The following is an 18,942-nucleotide window of genomic DNA, read 5'->3' on the forward strand; positions in this document are numbered from 1 at the left end:
CCGATCACAAAAATGATGATTGGGGCTTTTTTCCGGAAAAGCGCATCTACATTAGCCACGGACGCTTTTCCGGAAAAAGTGCTTTTTCCGGAAATACTTATAACGGAAAACTGTTCCGTTTTAAGCATTTCCGGAAAAGGGTGCCAGTGTAGACGTAGCCCTACTGGGTGTGGTTCACTGTCCTATGCACTGGCACTTACACCACTTACGGAGAGACCAATTGAGATTGCTCTACAGCCTTAGCTGAGAGATAGCTGGCTTTTAGCTCAAGCTGTAGAGGCTCAGGCACTTAGCTCCAGAGATCCTCAATTTGGTTCTGCCTGTCGGCATTACACTGATCTGCCCCTGGCCAGGGTCTGGCCTGTCTGCTCACCACACTAAGTTGGATCATGCAGATAGTTGCCCAATGTTTTCCATTATTAAGTTCTGCTTAAACTTTGCCAGACAATTCAGGATGAAATTTTCCATCGGAGTCATCTGCCTAAAAATGTTTGTTTTGGTTCGGTTATTGGTTGCTGTTTGCTGTTTGGTTTAGTTTAAATTTCAGCTAAAATGCTTCAGGCAGTTTCAAGACCAAGAGCAGGGAAGATATGGTGTTACTCCACATGACACATGTAGGGCACCTCTACACAGCAGGACTAAAGCCAAAATAAGCTACGCAACTTGAGCTATGTCAATAGTGTAGCTTAAGTTGAAATAGCTTATTTAGTCTTTTGGTGCTGTCTACACAGCAGGAAGTCTGAGTTAGAGAACTCTTCCTCCAACCTCCCTTACTTCTCATGAAATGAGGATTACAAGGGATATGTGCACACTGCAGAGTTTTTGTGAAAAAACACGCGACGTATCCACACCTCAAGCGTGTTTTTGCACAAGAAAATTTACAGTAAATCGACAGAACAGAAGGGTTTTTGCAGTATAAGTATTCCTCTTTCTATGAGGAATAACTCCTTTTTGAGCAAGAGCTTTTTCAAAAAATGGTGTGTGGGGACAGGAAATGGGGGGGGGGCGGGTTGCACAAAAACAGCCTATCGAAAGAAGCACAGGTCTCATTCTGTTAATGGCAATTAGAGCTTTCTTGTGAGAGAGCGTCCATGCAGTCTGGATGCTCTCTTGCACAAAAGCGCATCGCTTTTTCAACGCGCTTTTGCAGTGTGGACACGCTCTTGAGCAAGAAGTTTTTGCAGAAGATCTCTTCCGATAAAAGCTTCTTACGCAAGAAGCATGCAGTCTAGATGTAGCCAGGGTTACACTAGGTTACAAGGGTGCCATGATGGTAAATTAATGAACATTTGAGATGCACTCAATTATTATAGTGAGAAACGTTGCCAAGGGTATGAATAACGTTGTGGTCAGTGTGTGATTTGGATGGCGTGAGGTAAAGAGGCCACCTATAGAGAATATGAAGGATAATAAGAAATATTGAATTTAGTTAATGAAGTGGGAACTTTGTGGAGGAAAATAGTATGGCTCCTGTAATGCATATGCACCCATAACATAAGAACTAGGGGTTACCCAACAACATTCATAGGTAGCAGGTTTAAAACAAAAGGAAGTTTTTCTTCATTTAGCACATAGTCAATCTGTGGAACTCCTTGCCAAAGGATGTTGTGAAGACCAGGACTTAACAAGGTTAAAAAAGAGCTAGATAAATTCATGGAGGTTAAGTCCATCAATGTCTATGAGCCAGAAAGGCTAGGAATCGTGTCCCTAGCCTCTATTTGTCAGGGGCTGGAAATGGATGAGAGGAGAAGGGACCACTTGATGACTCCCTTTTCTGTTCATTCCCTCTGGGGCATATGGCATTGGCCACTGTCGGCAGACAGGGTACTAGACTAGATGGACCTTTAGTCTGACCCATTCTTACGTTCTTAAGTTAACATAGGCAACGTGATTTCTGGCATTTCCTAGCTATGAAGTCCTTCCTGTGCCATCATATCTTTTGTTCTGTGATAGCTTTTTTTAGAAGTAAAAACTGATGTGCTCGTGAGCTCACACAATACTACACTGTTTATGTTGCAAATGTTGTTGAGTTTAGAAATAGGCCGTACCAGGAATCAGGGAGTCTGGGGTCTGATAGAAAGCCCAGTGCAAGATCTTTTAGACTGGCCCAAGGGGAAGGAATGGGGCAAAGGATAATAGAGTAAACAAGGGATCCCGAAGGCTACTCCTAAAGAAGAGTAAACGTCACTTTCAGATTGCATGTCAAGGGAAAGGAGACGCAGGAATTTGTACATGGGGATTCTTTGGTTGGGATTGAACGTCAGATTCCATGCACACAGTGAAGTCAAATGGGAGTCTTGCCACTGACTTCAGCATGGACAAGTTTCCACCACAGGTCTTCGATCATGAAGACGGTGGCTCACTCTTGATGAGGTTGCACAGCCTGAATAAAACTGCATGTTGTTTCCTTTGGCTACCCGCATTATGGGTTAAAGAGTCTCCATGCAAAAGAAGGAAATGGCTTGAGAGAGCCATTGTGGCTTTCATTTCTGTGTCGCGTTTACTGAGAAGCGAATTGCTAATATTCCCAAGGAGCTGAGTGCTTTGTGGTGCAAGGCCTGTGGAGACCCTGCCATTCCTCCATTACCATTGGAGGTCAGTGGCACTGGCTGCTTTACATCAGCATCCATAAGAAAAATACAAAGATTTTTCTGAACAAATTGGCCCCTTTGTGTCCTTTCCATTACAACCTCTGGCGTAACAGATAGTGAGCGAGGCAGTTAGAAAACTGGCATTCACTAAGCTTCTAAGTTAGCCGGTACCACGCTGATCTTGTAAGATCCCTTTGTCAGTCTAATGGAGAAGGTACAAGGTCTTCACTGAAATCATTGCTGATTGGGCTTAATAGCACAGACTTCAGCTGTTTTTCACTCAAACCACTCCAGCTTCTGCTGTCATATGCTACAGTGCTTATGCTCTGATAAGTGCTGAAAAATCCTCGAGGGAAAGCAGAGATCCTACAGGAACTGGACTTGGTAGTTTAGCACATGATATTTCTCCTTATCAATAGGCCTTGAACCAAAGACCGTAGTTTGCAATAGAGGGTAGCGTACTGATAGAGCTACCCTCTTTTGCATGTAAAACGGGCATGCTGATGTGTCCTTGATGACCAAAAATGTCCTTGTGCCCTAGCCATATTCTAGTTTAGGTACTGATATTCTGCTTGCCAAAGACTTCTTGTGACTTCCTTTGGGTCTGATGTTCTTCACTTCTTTTCCTGGATTATCGTTAAATTGGTTGCATTTTGTGTCACGTGAAGAGATTATAATTATGAAATTCCTGTGGATGCTTCTAGATAAAAGGTGGTATAAGAATGCAACATATATGCACAATATCTTTATATATACCTACTCAGATATTCTAGTAAGGTATCTTCGGAATGGAGAGTACAGACTCAGAGTGCAAATTGTCTTTGCAATAGAATGCACATTTGCATTGATGAAAGAAAGAGAAGAGGCATTAAGAGGAAAAGTGTCTCACCCCTAAAACAAATTTTAGAAGCATATAGGAGCAACATGCTAAATCCATAATGGGGTGTTAAAAAGAGCAGGATCCATTATTGCAATTTGTCAACCAGATGGAACTTACAAAATGTTAAGTTAAATATTAGGATACATTTTATGGCCTTGCTCCTCCACTGCCCTACAACTGTGTGTAGCCATCTGGAATGATCCCGTTTTTCACTCACATTTCACCAGGGAAAATTGGGGAATTGGACTTTGTAGCTCCAAAATCAGTTGAACAGTGAAACAGTCTGGCATGGCTGAATCATGAAATTACCATTGAAGGTGATATTGAAGGTCTTTGAAGCTCACTGGTAGCAATGTTTAAGCATAATGAAGTCAATCCTGCTCTAAGCTAAATGACTAGCTAGCATCCCCTACTGCTGCAAAAGATGTTTAGATGTTGACAAGAACTAGTTGTTGCAGGATAGTCATTGTGATTTTAAACAGAGGTGATGCTCCCTCATTGACATGAAATTATTTAAGGCTTAAGGTCAACAAAAGGATGCAGAAAGCCCTTTATCTCATGGGCAGAAAAAATAATTCAAATGATAGAGAATGAAAGCAGGAAGGACCAAGGCCCACTGGCATTTGTCTCCCTGCGATACCGGTAAATTGACTGACACACATATGTAGACATGGTCAAAATGGGTGCTCCTCACTCAGAACTAGGGAGGAAAATGAAAATCCATCTATAGATCCATCGATGATAGTGTGCCGGGGGTGGGGTTCTTGTCAAAACAGGCACAAATCTCTAATAACTGATGCTAGAAAACGCCTGCAGAAACCAAACAACATCAACCTTCAAGTTTCTCAATGGCTTTGAAGTGCAAAGCATGGGTCCTTTTATATCCCAAGCCCCATCTATTTCAGTCTTCACAAGTTATGTACCGTAGTCTTGATGGCCCACAGGGTGAGGTAACTGGAGAAACAGGAAGTGAGGAATTGGATATTGGGAGAGGAGATGGGTCCATGAGAGAACCCCTGTCACTTGCAGATCATTGAAGAGCCACTGGTCTGGTGTTAAATGATAGCAAATGAAATTGAATTCAGATGTGTATGATGCTCTGAACAAAGAACATTGAGAGATGTGTGTGGAGTAGGAAGGTGTTTACAGCACTGACCAGGAAAGAAAGTAGATGACAAAGTACTCAGATGAGCTGACTTCTTTATCCCAAAAGTCCTGCTGGAGTTGTAAGAAAAGACTGGACATAGATGTCATTGTTTGATTACGGCTAATTGTTGTCATCTTTGCTGGTGAGCACCAAGCTGGAGGGAAGTGCTCACTTTCTCTGGCAGGTTCTAAGGGTGAGTGGCGTTATTTTACATGAGCTATATTGGAAAATTCATTTAATGTCCTTTTATATAAGTGCATCCAAGGAAGAGCTTGAGTGAGGTGAACCCATGATGCCAATGGCCTTATGGGAGTTCCATTATTGTATCCAGTTAAACAGGAAATAAGGAATTGCCCCCTGAGAGGGAGGTTATAATAGATAAAGGTGGCATTACAGAGATGGAAAATACTGGGTAAACCTAAGAACGGCCACAGCAGGTCAGACCAGTAGTTCATGTAGTTCAGTATCCAGTCTTCTGACAGTGTGCTTCATCCCTTCTCATCCAGTTTCAGCTTTCAGTAGTCAGAGATTTAGGCACACCCCGAGGATGGGGTTGCATCCCTGACCATCATGTCTAATGACAATTGATGGACCAAATCCTCCAGAAATTTAGCTACTTATTTTCTGAACTCAGTTATATTTTTAGTGTGAAGAAGTACTTTCTTCTGTTTGTTTTAAACTTGTTGCCTTTTCATTGGATGATCCCCAGTTCTTTTGTTCTGTGAAGGGGTAAATAACACCTCTTTATTGACTTTTTCCAAACCATTTGTAATTTTACCAACCTTCTAACTTATGTTCCCTTAGTTGTCTCTTTTGTACACTGAATTGTCCCAATCTTTTTAATCTCTTCTCATGTGGAAGTGGTTTCATAGCCCAAATCATTTTGTTGACCTTCTCTGTACTTTTTCCAGTTCTAATATATCCATTTTAAGGACATAAGAACGTAAGAACAGCCATACTGGGTCAGACCAAAGGTCCATCTAGCCCAGTTACCTGTCTGCTGACAGTGGCCGACACCAGGTGCCCCAGAGAGGGTGGACCGAAGACAATGATCAAGCGATTTGTCTCCTGCCATTCTTTTCCAGCCTCTGACAAACAGAGGCCAGGGACACTATTTCTATCCCCTGGCTAATAGCCTTTTATGGACCTAACCTCCATGAAATTATCTAGCTTCTCTTTAAACTCTGTTATAGGTCTAGCCTTCACAGCCTCCTCTGGCAAGGAGTTCCACAGGTTGACTATACGCTGTGTGAAGAAGAACTTTCTTTTATTAGTTTTAAACCTGCTACCCATTAAATTCATTTGGTGTCCTCTTGTTCTTCTATTATGGGAACTAATAAATAACTTTTCTTTATTCGCCCTCTCCACACCACTCATGATTTTATAGACATTTTGAGATGTGATGACCAGAATTGCATTCAGTATTTATGGTATGGGCATACCATGATTTCATGTAGTGACTCTATGGTATTTTCAATCTTATTATCTACCCCTTTCTTAATGGTCCCTAACATTCTCTCTTTTTTTTTTGAATGCTTTGCTGCACAGTGAGCAGATGTTTTCACAGACCTATCCACAATTATTCCAAGATCTCCTTTTTGAGTGGTGATAGCTCATGTTGACCCCATCATTTTGTATGTATAGCCGTGATTATGTTTTCTAATGTGCATTATTTTGCATTTATCAACACTGACTTCCACGTATAATTTTTTGCCCGGCTACCTGGCCTCATTTTCTTTTGCTTTAGTCAAAAGTGGACATCAAGGTTACAACTTTTGGGACCAAAAATCTGGCTTTTCATCTTAATTTGAATGGAAATCAGGGTGCTTGGATGCTGAAGGCATCATTGACAACCTAAGAAATGCCTTGTGTTTTTGCATGGCTGGGTTTATTACAATTTTGTGCTGAGACAGCTTCTTCTGGCAGTAGGAAGGTAGCCTTGACCCCTTTCGCCAACCAACCAGTACTGCTTAAATCCCTCATTGAAAGTGCCGGCAATCAGTCAGTGTTAGGCTGTGTGGGAAAAGCAGTGGGCTAGTAATGTGGTTGGGCTAGTAATGTGGAGGCTGCACAGAAGGGTTGAGCTACACTGAGGAGCACACTTATCTTCTGTAGCCTCACGTCCTATGTGCCACTCCGCCAGTCCTGGAAGTGGATGTGTAGCGCTATTTCTTCACAAACTTTCTCTGCATCGTCCCATGAAAATACAAACGTGCTTATTTCCATTTCCCTTTTGTCTCTTAGCAACGAGCCAGGAAGATGAAGTGCTGCCTCCTCTCTACTGGAATGGCCGTTCTGCTGGTGGTGGTGGTCATTATTGCTGTCTCAGTCAAACACTGATCCTGCTGATATTTCGACAGGTAGGAGCTTGTGTCTGACTCTTTATCATAGGATGGGGAGGAAGCCTGGGATAAGTGCATGTGATGGTGTGTCTCTAATTGGTTGGTTCACAACTAGCCCTCAGAAGTTAGGTGTGACAATCGTTACCCTCTAGAGGATGCTGCGAGGCCTAATGAAATGGGTGAGTGGTCACAGCCCAATTGTCAGTAGACATGGGGAATCTTGCATTGCTGTTTTCTAGTCTGTGCCCGTGCTTTGAAGAAAAGGAGGTACTCAGACTCAAGTGCAGTTTTCCTGACATCTTTTACTAACCTTCTATGCATGCTGAAGCCTATCTGATGTTGGGCCAATGGTCCACGGCCAGCCCACAACATTTTGGCACCTGAGGCAGGGGAGCTCAAATGATGCCCCCGCTTTATCCACATATTCATTCTGCTGATACCATTATTGGACCTAACCAAGTGAGTTATAAGATCAAGAACACATATTCCTGCACATCCAGAAATATAATCTACGCTATCATGTGCCGAAAGTGTCCGTCTGCTATGTACATTGGACAAACATCTCAGACACTTCGCCAAAGGATTAATGCCCACAAAACAGATATCAGACAAGATCACAAAGAGAAAACAGTTTCTTGCCACTTTAACCAGAAAGGACACTCTCTAAATGACTTAGCCACCTGCATTCTGCTACAAAGACCTTTTACATCTGCACTTGAAAGGGAATCCTCTGAACTGTCATTCATGTTAAAATTCGACACTTACCAACAAGGACTTAACAAGTCTTTGAACTTTCTCACCCATTACCAAGACAGTTTCCCCAATTATCACCTGTAATACCATTAACTCACAAACATCCCACTCTCCCTACCTTTAATATCAGCAATTCACAGACACTTACCTTCCTTCCTCCCCCTTCCCACCCCCCCGCATCCCCCTTCTGTTCTGCAATGTGATTTGTCCTTTTCATATTTGTTCATTTTTTTAAATTGTATCCTTTGGTATATATGGTTGTGACTACTTTCTTCCACTATTTGATCTGAGGAAGTGGGTCTGGCCCACGAAAGCTCATCATCTAATAAACCATCTTGTTAGTCTTTAAAGTGCTACATTGTCCTGCATTTTGCTTCCCATACCCCTATTCTCCTGCCTGCCTGTTACGTCTCTTGTGCCCTCCTCCCTCCAGCACAGCACTCCTCCATCTCTGCTCATCTAGAGCAGAGAGAACACATATGCACCAGCAGCAGACACAATTTTCTACACTGTGGGTCCTAGTGGCACCCCTCCCCCCACACACACATAGTCTGGCACCTGAGGTGGCCGCCTCAGTTCGCCTCATGGTAAGGACAGCCCTGCAATGGTCTCAAGTTGCAGTGGGGGAGGGCTACATTGGATATTAGAAAAACTATTTCCCTAGGAGGGTAATGAAGTGCTGGGCTGGGTTCCCTAGGGAGGGGGTGTAATTTCCATCCCTAGAGGTGTTTAAGACCCAGCTTGACAAAGCCCTGGCTGAGATGATTGAGTTGGGATTGGTCCTGCTTTGGGCAGGGGCTGGACTCGATGACTCCTGAGGTCTCTTCCAGCTTTAGGACTCTGTGATTCAGATTGAGATCAGCCCTTGGTGGGCTTGCAGAAATCTCCCCCTCACTGCACGGCCCATGTGAGGGCGCTACAGCCGTGCCTCCTGCTTCCCATATCAGGGGAACAATCTGCACCATGAATAGACCTTACACACTGGGTAGGCCTTCATCATGCCCAGCTGTCAAAGGGATACATCACTTCCTGAGCTACCATCCCATCCTCTCCTCCTGGTCCAGCTGGCTCTGCATTGCCCTCCAAACAGGGCTCTGTCGAAACTGCTCACTTTATCTCTGGTGGGTTTTGTTTTCTCCTGAGCAATTTCTTTAGCCCCCTCACTTATAAACAAGCTCCACAGGGCAGATTCTGATCAGCCCTGGCCTAACTCCAGTGACCTGAATAGTGTTACTCTGGACTTATATGTCTGAGAACAAAATCCAATCCAGTGTTCTATTTGATGTGAGTCTGTAGTGATCTTGGTCTATACAATTCAAACATTCTCAGCTCCCGGAAATCACAAATTGTATCACCCAGGGCTGTACCTGGAAGCATATAAGGCCTTTCAGGGCATGTCTGCACAGGAAAGAAAAACCTGCGGCTGGCCCATGCCAGTTGATTTGGGCTCGCAGGTCTGAAGCGCCGGGGCTGTTACATTGGTTAAGCAATGGAATCAGTTGCCTAGGGAGGTTGTAGAATCTCCATCAGTGGAGATTTTCCAGAGCAGGTTAGACAAACACCTGTCAGAGATGGCTTAGGAGGGGCTTGGTCCTGCCACGAGGGCAGAGGGCTGGACTTCATGATCCAATTCTATGATTCAGTGATTGCTAGATAGTTTTCCCAACTTGAACTGGAGCCCTGACTATTGGACCCTGTGTAGTGGGAGGGTCCCCAAACAGGCTTTAGCACAAACCCGGAAGTTTACACAGTAATGAAAAGTCCTGCAGTGTGAGTCCCACAAACCCGACGCAACTGGCTTGGCCCGTCCTGGGGTTTTCTTTGCTATGTAGCATGACCTGAGTCACTCTTTATTTGGAATCCATTAGATGAGTGCAGTTACAGAGCCAGAATAACCTAATGCTAATGAAAAGCCTGGCAGGAAAATTAGAGTTAATTTTCTTTCAGAAGTTCATGTGTTTGGGGAGGGGATCCTAATAAACTCTGTACAACTGGAGGGAAAACTAAGCACTTAATTTTCCCATCACCCTTCAGTGGTTGAATAGCAATTGATCTAGTGCATAAAACACTAGTTTCTCAAAAGCAGCACCAATGAAAAAATGTAAACGTCACTGGATTACATTGGATTCAGTCTAGACCTGTCCTCTCCTTTCATCTCACGTGAGACAAGCACCAACACGGTGCCCTGATGAGATCTGTGCTTTGTAGACCAATTTTCATCCAGACAGATGCCAAAATGCTGTAGAGACTGCTCGTTTATGTCCAAGTGTCTCTTTACCCACCTGTAGGGAGAAAGGCATCCACTCTGTTTGCCATGTACAGCAGCCCAGGCAAAAATTGAAGAATCTGAAACTGAGAGACGGAAAGTAAACCCTGCATATTTGAATGAGGCTTGGATGTATCACTAGACTGATCAAAGGGCCTTCTAAAAGTGGGATCTGTAAAAGTGACAGCTGCTTAGGACTCCAGTTTTACATTTCATCCAGGAGAAGGTACAGCCGAGGGCTTCTGAGTCTTTGCTGGACTGCTGCTTTATTGCTGAGTCAATGGGAAAGGATCTGTCTGCTAAATCCCTTGTGATTCTTTTTTCCCATTGGACACCGAGCAGGCCAGATCTCTCTCGCTATCACACTCACACCCTAGGATGGAATACCTGAATGTCTCCAGACTCTAGGTAGCACATGAGCCCCCACCAGCGGAGATTAGCCACAGGGCTTCACCCTTTTTCCCCTTCTCCGTAGGAGCCTCAAGTGGCTGGCCTCTGTCCGCCAGAGCCCTAAGGCTGTGTCTAGACTACATCCCTCTTTCGACAGGCGGATGCAAATTAGACACTTGGAAATTACAAATGAAGCAGGGATTTCAATATCCCACACTTCATTTGCATAATCGCGTAACAGCAGTCTTTCAAAAAAGCACCATTTCGAAAGTAATCCACACACCTACTGGGGGTGGGTCACTGTCTCATCTTGTGGCACTTAGACCACTCGGAGAGAATGAGTTTGCTCTACAGTCTGAGCTGGGCGTCAGCTGGCTGTTAGCTCAGGCTGTAGAGGCGCAGGTCCGAGGTTCGGTTCGGTCTGCCTGTCGGCGTTACAAACTACACTGAGAGTCCCCAGATCCAGCTGAGCACATCTTGGATCTAGCTGATGTTAATTTATAGTAGACTTGTTTGCAATCATGATTTCAGCAATTGATACTCACCCCCAAAATAAAATATAGGCCCATCGTACAAGGGGAAAAAAGCAGGTTGTTCTTTCACAAATCAGATGTGAAGCAGGTACAGCCAAAATCCATCCCTTCCATAGGATTCATCATTTTGTTACCTGAAAAGTAAACAAGAAAGTGGCTCTACATGTGAATTTCCTGAGTAACAGGGGCTCCATCCGTCCTTCAGCTCAGTGGGAGCAAAGGGACCAGCTGTTCTTACGAAATCTCTAAGTATGTCACTTCCTCCCCTGAGGCACCCTGAACGGACTGGAGAGTAAAGCATCCATGGAGGTTAGGAAGAAGCTCCTGGAGATGTATGGATATACGGTTTTGTCTCCACCTCAGGGTTTATGACCTAACCAGGCATGTTGGAGTCAAATTGCTCATCTTATCACAATGTTGCAGCTGCTCTCTTAGCCAGTCGGGTATAAGTCATTGAACATCTTAAAGGGACAGTGTCCTGGTGACTGATGCACAAATTTCCGTACTATAACAATGCCTTTGTTTTATCATTGTTAGAATTCCTGACTCTGGAAGCATCTCTCCATTGGCTCGCTCTGCCCGACTTACGCACAAAGCATTTCAGCCTTTGGACAGTCCCTGATTCATGGGGAAGTGGGTGCAGAAAACCAAGAGAAGGTGCAGAGAAAAGTCACAAAAATGATTTGAGGGCTAGTAACAAATGCCTTCCACTGAGAGAGTTAAAGAGCACAGCTTGGTTAGTTTATCACAAAGATGACTTGACCAGGGGTGGGCAAATACCAGTCCTCTGGCGAGATCTGGTTTGCCAAGGTTACCCCCTCACTGGCTCCTGGCACTATATTTACCTGCACCTCTGCAGGTATAGGCTATTGTAGCTCCCATTGGCTGCAGATCGCCATTCCCAGCCAATGGGTATTGTGGAAAGTGACGTCCTGGTCCGTGTCACTTCCCGCAGCTCCCATTGGCCAGGAACAGCAATCTGCGGCCAACGGGAGCTGCAATTGCCCTTACCTGTGGAGGTGCAGGTAAATATAGCAGCAGCGGCCCATCAAGAGCTAACCCTGGTGAACTACCAGCATTTTATTGCCCACCCCTGTCATAGCAAGAACGGAGCTAAAGCCAGACAGATTCCAATTAGAGATAAGGCCTGGACTTAACAGTCACGGTGATTAATCATTGGAAAAAACTACCAAGACATATGGTAGATTCTCCATCTCTGGACGTTGTCAAACACAAGTTGTGGGATCTGGGCAGGGGCAACTGGATGAAATTCTATAGACATGGTAGACATTAAACCAGACTGGGATCCTTAATCTATGCATTTAGATGGAGGCAGTCGTATAAAAGAGAATTTCACTTCGCAGGAGCTGATTCAAACTCAGCTCAAGTCAGTCAAGACTTCAGGGTTGTTGTTGTCTTATGGTACCTTGGTGGCCTGTATGAAATGGGGCCACATCGATAGCTCTTATTGCAACTATCACCCTCATTAGCATCCTCAGTAGACACGCTGTTGATGTGTTCTGTTCCTCCCCGGGCTTTGGAACCCTGCTGCATAGTTCACATTCAGATCTCAGGTTTCCCAAAGGTGCAAGGTTGGTAAGATCTAGGCATTTGGACTCCTCCTTGCTTTTTCCTAATCGAGACACAGCCTCAAGGGGACGTTTAAATGAAATTCGGAGTGTGGTTTCTCATTTATTATCCTCCAGAATGGGGACCCTATTCTACATGCAAGGAGAGAATCTGGCTGGTGGGGTTTAACACATGGTGCGCTCTCTTACTCTCTGTCTTTCAGCTTAAAGTGAAAGAGCCCTCAAAGAAAGCTGAAGAAATTGCTTTGACTAATGTTTTTTTTTATTCCTTTGCAGTCACAATTAGCCCCGCCCAGTCCGTGTAATTGGTGCATTCTCTGACAAAGTTCTTTATCTCACCACTGCAAGAGGGCACATCTTGTTTGATGTGTTTTTTCTGCATTTTGTTGTTTCCTCATGCTTTCAGCTCTTGGCTCTTTTCTTTAGTGCTTTGTACTCCGTTACGCCCCTCTGTGCTCCATGCCTGGACTCCTGACCACAATGGGAATAACAAACTCCCGCAATGTTAGGGTACAGGCTCTAGGTTGGCTCTGAGGACCATAGCAATGCCCCGTCAAAGGCTTCACGCTGTATAAACTAAGACACTCTCCGTTTCAGAGCCTTAAGACTTCGAGTAGGACCCAAGGCAGCATGAGAAATTTCTGAACTAATGGATTTTGCTAGATCAGCCTTGGAGAGCCCCATTTGGTATAATTAATACTGACCCGTTGCGGTCCGGACCAGGACTTTCAGAGAAGCCCTGTGGAGCTGAGGAAAAAGGGGTCCAACAGAGGAGACAGGCTAAAATGCTAACAATGCCCTGCATTCTCCAGCTTAGGATGAAAGACTGGCCACTGTGTTTTGATTCTCATGATAGAAATTAAGGGACATATTCTGTGTGTCTTTCTTGCCCTGTGCCAGCATATTGCAGACACAGCAGCACTACCTAGCGAGGCAATGTGGAATGTAGCAATCAATTAACATTGTAAATAAGGGCAAAGGTGGGTAGCTTTGTTCCATTGAATTGTTTTTTTATTTTTTTAATTGATATCACGGGGACAGCTATTACGCCTGCTCTGTGCATTGCTTAGCAGTCACAAGAGAGGCCCAATTTGCAGCTCCGTATCAATCGCCAAAACCACAGAGGACCTGGTCATACTCGCCAGCTGCCAGTCACAGGGCTCAGTTAATCCACCACCCTACTCTCTGAACTGCTGAGGGACTCTCTCTGTCGTTTGCTTAGGAATTTTAAAGTCAATAACTTTGCAAAAGCTCTTTTGTTCTGGAAGTGATTCTCCTTTTTTCATCAAGAGTCCATTCAATATTTATCGTGTCTTGATCTATAATTAATGTTTCAGATCCTGAAGTCCTTACTCAGTTTTTAGTCTGGCAAGATTATTGGGCCACATCTTACACTGGTGTAAATGAGATCAGAATCTGGCTGTCAATTTCAGAAGCGGTAGTGATGGAATTTTTTAAAGACTTTATCTGATCTTGATGCTATCCTCCTCTGTGACTTCAGAAATATTTCCATGGCACAAATTGCAACTTCACAAACAGAAGCTTGCTAGAGCTGGACAAAGGTTTTTCACTGATTTTTTTTTTCTGCAGAAATGTCTTTTGCTGGGACACAAAAAAAATGGAAATAGACGAAGCATTTCATTTTGACTTTTTGATTAAAAGCGGCATTTCAATTTTAAATCAAGCAGTTAAAAAAACATAATAAAGGTGGGAAAATACCCCAAAGAGATGAAATAAAACTAAAAATGATTCAACTGAAATGTTTTGGTCCACTTAGAATTAATTAAGAAATAATAAAAAAAGTTTTGGGTCAGTTCAGAATATTTAGGTTGTTTTAAACTAAGTTTTCTGATTTGATAAAAAACTGAAGAAAACCCCATGGTTCTGGTTCAAGTCAAACTGGGCTTTCTTTTGATTTTTTTCAGTTTGGCCCCCAAACCAAATACAGTAAATTTCCGATAATCCGGCACCTTTAGGACCCAGGGGGTGCCGGATTATCAGATATGCCGGACTATCAGAAGGGGGGGCTATCAGGGGTCTAGGGTGGTGTGGGGGGGATGCCACCCCAGACCTCTCATAGCCCCCCCTTCCAATAGTACAGCTCTGCCCCAGGGGTCCCCGATTCAGCCGCTGCTGGTCAGTTTCAGCAGCAGCTGAATCGGGATGCCTGCAGCAGAGCAGCTGGGTTGCTGCTGGGTTAGTCCAGTAGCGCCGGCCCTTGGCACTGCGAGATCAACCCGGCAGCACCCCAGTTGCTCTTGGGGATGCCTGGGGCAGAGCAGCTGGGGTGCTGCTGGGTTGGTCCTGCAGCGCCAAGGGGCGGCGCTACCCGACCAACCCAGCAGCTCCCCAGCTGCTCTGCCCCAGGCATCCCCAAGTCAGCCGCTGCTGAAACTGACCAGCAGCTGACTCTGGGAAGCCCGGGGCAGAGCAGCTCTGCCTCTGGCTTCCTGGAGTCAGCCGCTGGTCAGTTTCAGCAGCAGCTGAATTGGGGACAGCTGGGGTGCTGCCAGGTTGGTCCCGCAGCGCCAAGGGGCAGCGCTACGGGACCTACCGGCAGCACTCCAGCTGCTCTGCCCCCGGCTTCCCGATTCAGCCGCTGGTCAGTTTCAGCAGTGGCTGAATTGGGGAAGCCGGGGCCAGAGCAGCTCCAATGGTCCGGCTGCCCGGAGCACTTCCGGGTTCCTGATGGGGCCAGACCATCAGATGCCGGACCAATGGAGTTTTACTATAGTCCATTATTTGCTGATCTTTACATATCATTTTAAGGGAAGGACATCTTGAGCAAATTAAACCTTAAGAAACATGATCCTGCTTCCTGAAAAAATATTTTTAAAATAATGTTTAAGGGAGTAAAACCACAAAGACCCCATAATATGTAGGCACACTTACTCCTCAGTAAATTATGTGATAATTCTTACAAGATATTTTTTCCTACTTAAAGGGCTTGATACTGCAAAACATTGAACACTTGAACTGAAATCATCTGGAGTTGTGGGATTTCATCATCTTTCATAGTCCTGTTCAAATCTTGTGTGGCATCTCCTTTACAATCTGTAGCATAATTTTGCATTTTCTCTTAGGTTTCTATAGTGCTTTAATCTGAGAATCTCAAAGTAATGTGTGATCATTAAATTAAACTTAGCAACACCCTTAAATATTTGACATGACAGCCCATCTATAAGCAGCCAATAAAGTAGCCTGATTTTCAGACGTGCTAAGAATTCCGTTTACATTGACATCAGTGACGTTTTATGTCCCTTCCATATTTTTGTTATGATATTTCCAGTTGTTCTCGATCTCCATATGACTATTTGATTCCTTTTTAATCTTGTTACTGTAGGGAATAATTCTGGACACTCTGGATGCAGGTGAAAACAAGTAGAGGATTTATTGTATACTAGCGCTGGTGGAGTACCAACCAGGGGTTAACCTGGAGAGCACTAGTTAATCAAAACATTACATTGAATTGTATAGGCAGCAAGTGGGCAGAGTGGAAGCATTTTCATAGGTTCTGGCGGCAAGACATAATGAGCACATAAGCCAATAAACTATGAAGGTTACACAGCATCTCCGCCAATTAAACATCCTATCAATAATACAGGTAGTTATTCCTAACAAGCTCAATAAGCCAACATAAACAAAAGACATGTTGATGGTAACTTTGCTGAATTATGATGTGTCTACTGCGAGGATGAGACTGCCTTGCATTGGTGTAGTACTTGGGATCCAGGCTTATTATCTAGGGTTAAAGAAGACAGTTAGAACAGCTTCCATGAAGTTTGTTTTGGTACCAGCCAGGACCTTATCGGAGTGAGGCCCTTTTGGAATGTGGTTGCCAGGGCAACCAGGGTCATGGTATCTGCTTGCTCTGTGTGTTCCCAGGCCTCACATTTAGGATTTGAATGAGAGTTTTAGCAAGATACTGTGGACTGCCTCAGTTTACCCCTACAGTTACATTTGTGGCCTCAGTGATTTCTTGAAACCAGGAGCTCCACAGTGTCACATGGTATGGAAAAGTATGGCCTTTATCGGTTTTGAGTTTGCCCCCTTTTTTATTTAATGAAATGTCACTTTGCTCTTGTAATAGTGAACTAATGTTTTCCACCAATGGTGCTTAAGTAATCTTTCTACGTGATTTTTCTGTCTCGGATTGTCCAAGAACCACGGAGAACTTTGGCTGGCAGTGATGAGGTGGGAAGCTATATCAGAAGCAGCAGATAATCTAGTTATAGGGGTTCACTGCTTCCTCTATTCATTGGTGACGGTATTTGGAGGCGTTATTGATTTTTTGATATCGCAGTGAACCATCTTCATGGTGTTAGACTCAGGGGCGGCCCGTCCATATAGGTGAACTAGGCGGTCACCTAGGGCGCCAAGTTAAATGAGGCGCCAAGTGATGGCACAATATCACTGAGGGGTTTGGAGGTGGGGGCGCCGATTGCATAGTTTGTCAAGGGCGCCAGTTGCTGGCAGCTAGTCTAGGGCCACCCCTGCACAGTGTTAGCATTTTCTGGTGAAAGGGAGAGTTTTGACTGGCTCCCGAAGAGGGAACTGCTTAGCATAACTCTTGTGTCCACGTTCAGTCACAGTGGATAAGACAGAGGATGCTGGCTCTGTGAGTGGGTGGGCAAGAAGGTGGAGAAGGCAGCCGGGACAGGGTTGCGCTGTTCTACCTGAATCCTTGCCTGCATGAATATTATCTCCCAAATCACTGAACTTGGTGAATGTTATCACCCACTGTATTAAGCTCAGCCAGCTCCCTAGTGAAATCTTTGTTTTGTGGCCTTTGTGTGTGGAAGAGAAAAAATCAGATGCTGACATCAATGACCAAAGGATAATTTTTAGCTAACTCTTTGCCTTGTTATATTAATAAAAGTATATTTTTCTCAGTACCCTTGAAATATAGATTTAAAAATGTGGCCTTTTATCCTAGGCCATTAAGGATGTATTTCCCATTGCTACAGTAAGACGAGGGAGTTAGTTATTACATAATTGTTTTCATAAACTTAGTGGCAGAGAACACTTAAGTGTCTGGTTATTTCCCTTCTGTGGACAAGATTGCTGGGACAATATAGGCAGCCTTGAAGAGGCTGGAATGGCCCTGTCTAGTGATCCATATAAGTAAGAAACAATGTGTCTTTTAGGACAGGAGAAAATAACTTCTTGGGCTTTCTCTGGAACAAAATCTAATTAAAGGATGTCCTATGATTTCTCTGGAAACCAAAGGTTGCAGGAGAATTATTTTATCAGTACTGCTAGAGAAACAGGTAAAGAACATCTTAGAAACACAGCATGCCAGGGTTTGTAGTATGTAGTGAACAATTATGCGTTTTGAGGGGAGGGACCGTGTTTTGGATTCCACAGTGTGCTGAAAATACACCACAGCAGCCATTTACACTCAGTTGTGCATCTCAAGGCTCACTTTCAAATGTGGAGGCAGGGAAGGTCATGTGAATGCTCCCCTATTTTCAGCCGCTCAGACAGAATGGGACACGACTGTCTAGGAAGGAGTGCTGCAGAAAGGGATCTCGGGGTCTTAGTGCACCACAAGCCAAATAGGAGTCAACAGTGAGATACTGTTGCAAAAAAAAGCAAACATGATTCTGGGATGCCACAATGGGAGAGTTGTGAGCAAGATATGAGAAGTCATTCTTCCACTTTGCTCTGCACTGATTGGGCCTCAATTGGAGTGTTGTGCCCAGTTCTGAGCACCACGTTTCAGGAAAGATTTGGAGAAGGCTCAGAGAAGAGCAACAAAAATGATTGAAGGTCTAGAAAACATGAGCTATGAGGGAAGAATGAAAGAATTCGGTTTGTTTAGTTTGGAAAAGAGAATAATACTGAGAGGGGACACGACAGCAGTTTTCAAGAACCTAAGAGGGTGTCACAGGGAGGAGGAAGGGAAATTGTTCTCCTTGGCCTCTGAGGATAGGACAAGAAGCAATGGGCTTAAACTGCAGCAAGGGAGGTTTAGGTTGGACATTAGGAAAAATGTCCTAACTTTCAGGGTGGTTAAACACTGGAATAAGTTACCTAGGGAGGTTGTGGAATCTCCATCACTGGAGATATATAAGAGCAGATTGGATGGACATCTATCAGGGATGATCTAGACAGTATTTGGTCCTGCCACGAGGGCAGGGGACTGTATTTGATGACTTCTCAAGACCCCTCCCCATTCTAGTATTCTATGATTCCTGTCCATCCATCTCTTGCCAAAGTAGTTTGCTCTGCCTCTTACAAATGGGATCACTCCGGAGGTCAGGTATGTCCCATGAACCAGTTTGTCTCGGGGCGTGAACCAAACCTGGGCAAAGAGATGTATGGATCTCCTTTTCATCTCCAGCTACCCTTGCAGGCCTCTGAGCTCTCTTATCACCGAGAAGAGCCTGAACACCCATAAAAAAAGTCAGAGAGTTAGCATCATACAACATATTTCTGGGTTGCATCT

The 18,942-nt window shown here is 44.3% G+C and overlaps 1 protein-coding gene across 13 annotated transcripts in view; it reads left to right on the forward strand.

Annotated features, from left to right (window-relative positions):
* TSNARE1 (t-SNARE domain containing 1) overlaps positions 1-18,942 on the forward strand; it is a 731,183-nt gene that overhangs the window by 643,381 nt on the left and 68,860 nt on the right. For all 13 annotated transcript variants that reach the window (XM_075920025.1, XM_075920027.1, XM_075920034.1 and 10 more), the window contains one exon: positions 6,863-6,978. In XM_075920025.1, the coding sequence (XP_075776140.1) occupies positions 6,863-6,978 (116 nt within the window). Of the gene's footprint in view, positions 1-6,862; positions 6,979-18,942 lie in introns of those variants that run through there.

The sequence above is a fragment of the Pelodiscus sinensis genome, chromosome 2, assembly GCF_049634645.1.
Source record: "Pelodiscus sinensis isolate JC-2024 chromosome 2, ASM4963464v1, whole genome shotgun sequence".
Lineage (NCBI taxonomy): Eukaryota > Metazoa > Chordata > Testudines > Trionychidae > Pelodiscus > Pelodiscus sinensis.